The 2,323-nt window shown below is 35.8% G+C and overlaps 1 protein-coding gene across 1 annotated transcript; it reads right to left on the reverse strand.

The window, feature by feature from the left end:
* Window positions 1-281: 281 nt before the first annotated feature.
* On the reverse strand, window positions 282-1,004 carry LOC149190840 (putative histone H2B.1). Its single transcript, XM_089413450.1, has one exon. The coding sequence runs from the start codon at window positions 954-956 to the stop codon at window positions 483-485; it is 474 nt and encodes a 157-aa protein (XP_089269576.1). The 5' UTR covers window positions 957-1,004; the 3' UTR covers window positions 282-482.
* Window positions 1,005-2,323: the final 1,319 nt, after the last annotated feature.

Here is a 2,323-nt window from a genome sequence, read left to right on the forward strand (position 1 = left end):
TGCAGAGAATAGGTGCAAATTTAACAGATATTAGCCACAAAAGTAAGAAGGAAAAAAAAATATATAATCTATCAAATTGCAGAGAATAGGTACAAATGTATCAGATATATGCCAGTATACGGACAAATCGTGGATAATTGCAATGGAATTATACCTGTTAAATTGATACGATGCATCATGTCTTTAGGAGATTCAACAGATATTAGCCCATGCATAGACAAACCATAGAGAATTGCAAATAAATTAAAGCTATGCATGGACAAACCATAGAGAATTGCAAATAAATTAAAGCCGGCTTAATTAATAAGTATGTCTTTACAATGAAAAGAGTGTATAGATGTCAAAGATAGCAGACAAAACCCTAGAGCTCTAATCGGCTCCGATAAAAAAGATAGCAACACAAAAACAGCTTATCAGCACAACCGAGAAAAACTCAAACCCTGAAGGTCTCCACGAACATTTTTGACCGAGCCGTTTCTGTTCTAGGCACTTGTGAACTTTGTGACGGCCTTGGTGCCCTCAGAAACCGCGTGCTTGGCAAGCTCCCCGGGAAGAACCAGTCGCACGGACGTCTGAATCTCTCGAGACGTAATTGTAGGCTTTTTGTTGTAGCGAGCAAGCCTGGCAGCTTCCTGAGCAAGCTTTTCAAAGATATCGTTAATGAAGGAATTCATGATGCCCATGGCCTTGCTGGATATGCCGATATCAGGGTGAACCTGCTTAAGCACCTTAAAGATATAAATTTTGTACGTCTCAACGTGGCGCTTCGCCCTCTTCTTCTTTTTCTCGCCGCCGGGCGCGTCCTTGGGGAGACGCTTCTCGGCCTTCAGCTTCTTCTCCGCCGGTGCTTTCTCTGCAACGGCAGATTTCTTTTCCTCGGCAGCAATCTTCTCCTTTTCTTTTTCCTTCTCGGCTACTTTCTTTTCGGCGGGCTTCTTCTCGGCTCTTGGCGCCATTGATGCTGCTCGGCTCTTCGGCTTTAACAATTGTGCCAGGGGGAAGACGGATTGATAATGGTGTGAAAATGAAGGCGCTTGTTTATATATAGGCAGTTTCTGGCATTGTCATTGGTGGAGACCTAGAGACGCGGATTGCCAACTGTGTGGAATCTCGGCCGTGCGCTTCTGCTGGACGAATCGAATCGACGACTCTAGATCGGAGATGGAACCACGATGCTCAGTTTCTGATTTCTTGATTTCTTATTGGGTTTTCGAATTATGAGTCCAGTGGAGTATAAAAGGGGTTAAGGGGTTAGCTCATCATGGAGCAAAAATATAGTTTTTAGTAAATTGTACTAAGAATTTAGGACAATTTCATGTATGATTTAAGTTTTGCATAATAGTATTTTTTTTAAATTATGATTTGTATTTTAATTTTCATGGAAATGAGGTAATGAGAGGTGTATTATCACATATTATCATTCTCATTTAGAGATTGAATATCATTATAAATTTATAATCAATTTGGTATAAAAAAAATTGATTTAATCCAAAATACTATAAAAAGTTATTGAAACCTTGTTTAAAGTGTAATATCTAAAAAGTTATTGAAACCTTGTTTAAAGTGTAATATCTAAAAAGAGATGATTATTTATTTATTTATTTTTAATTAAAAATAAGAAAATTATATTATTTAAAATATAATTGGATTAATAGCAAGATTATATTATATTAAAAATATTGAAATAAAAGATAGAGTCACATACATGTCAAGTACAACACTTACATATAACTTAATTAAAATTTCCTAATATTTCTTAGTGCAATAAAGTCTACAATATATGTTTAGAAATTTAATAACCTTGAAAACATAATACATAGTTGAAGACATGACAATTAGTGACCTCTTCGTGGCCCTCATTTGATAGAATTGAGTCATGCTTCAATGTCTCCATTTCTTCAACCAGTTGGCACACGTAACTATTCTCCTTTATTCAAATTTAGAACCATGTTTCTGAGCATCATTCCACTTCTAAAACAACTATTTGTTGTTTTTGTATCATTATCAACATTGCTTTTTGTATCAGTCTCACATGCATATACATCCTTGTTTTGATCAAAGTCTTGTTTCCAATTTTCGTTTATTCGGACATTCTCTAGTGGATTTTTACACAATATCCTCAATGCCTTTATGACTTTATGAACACTCTCAACAACAAATATGCTTTTAAACACTAAATGTCTTTTAATTGCCATAGCCATTGTACTAGATTCATTTAAGTCACAAGGAAGTGCAATTTGAATTCGAGATGTGTCATCAAGTACATTGATTAGTCCACCAGTCAATGCCAACTGTGGTTTTCTAAAATGTTGTCTAAGTTCTC

The sequence above is a fragment of the Pinus tabuliformis genome, chromosome 3_1 (assembly GCF_031772625.1).
Source record: "Pinus tabuliformis cultivar Carrire ecotype Pingquan chromosome 3_1, CPIR1, whole genome shotgun sequence".
NCBI classification, from domain to species: Eukaryota; Viridiplantae; Streptophyta; class Pinopsida; order Pinales; family Pinaceae; genus Pinus; species Pinus tabuliformis.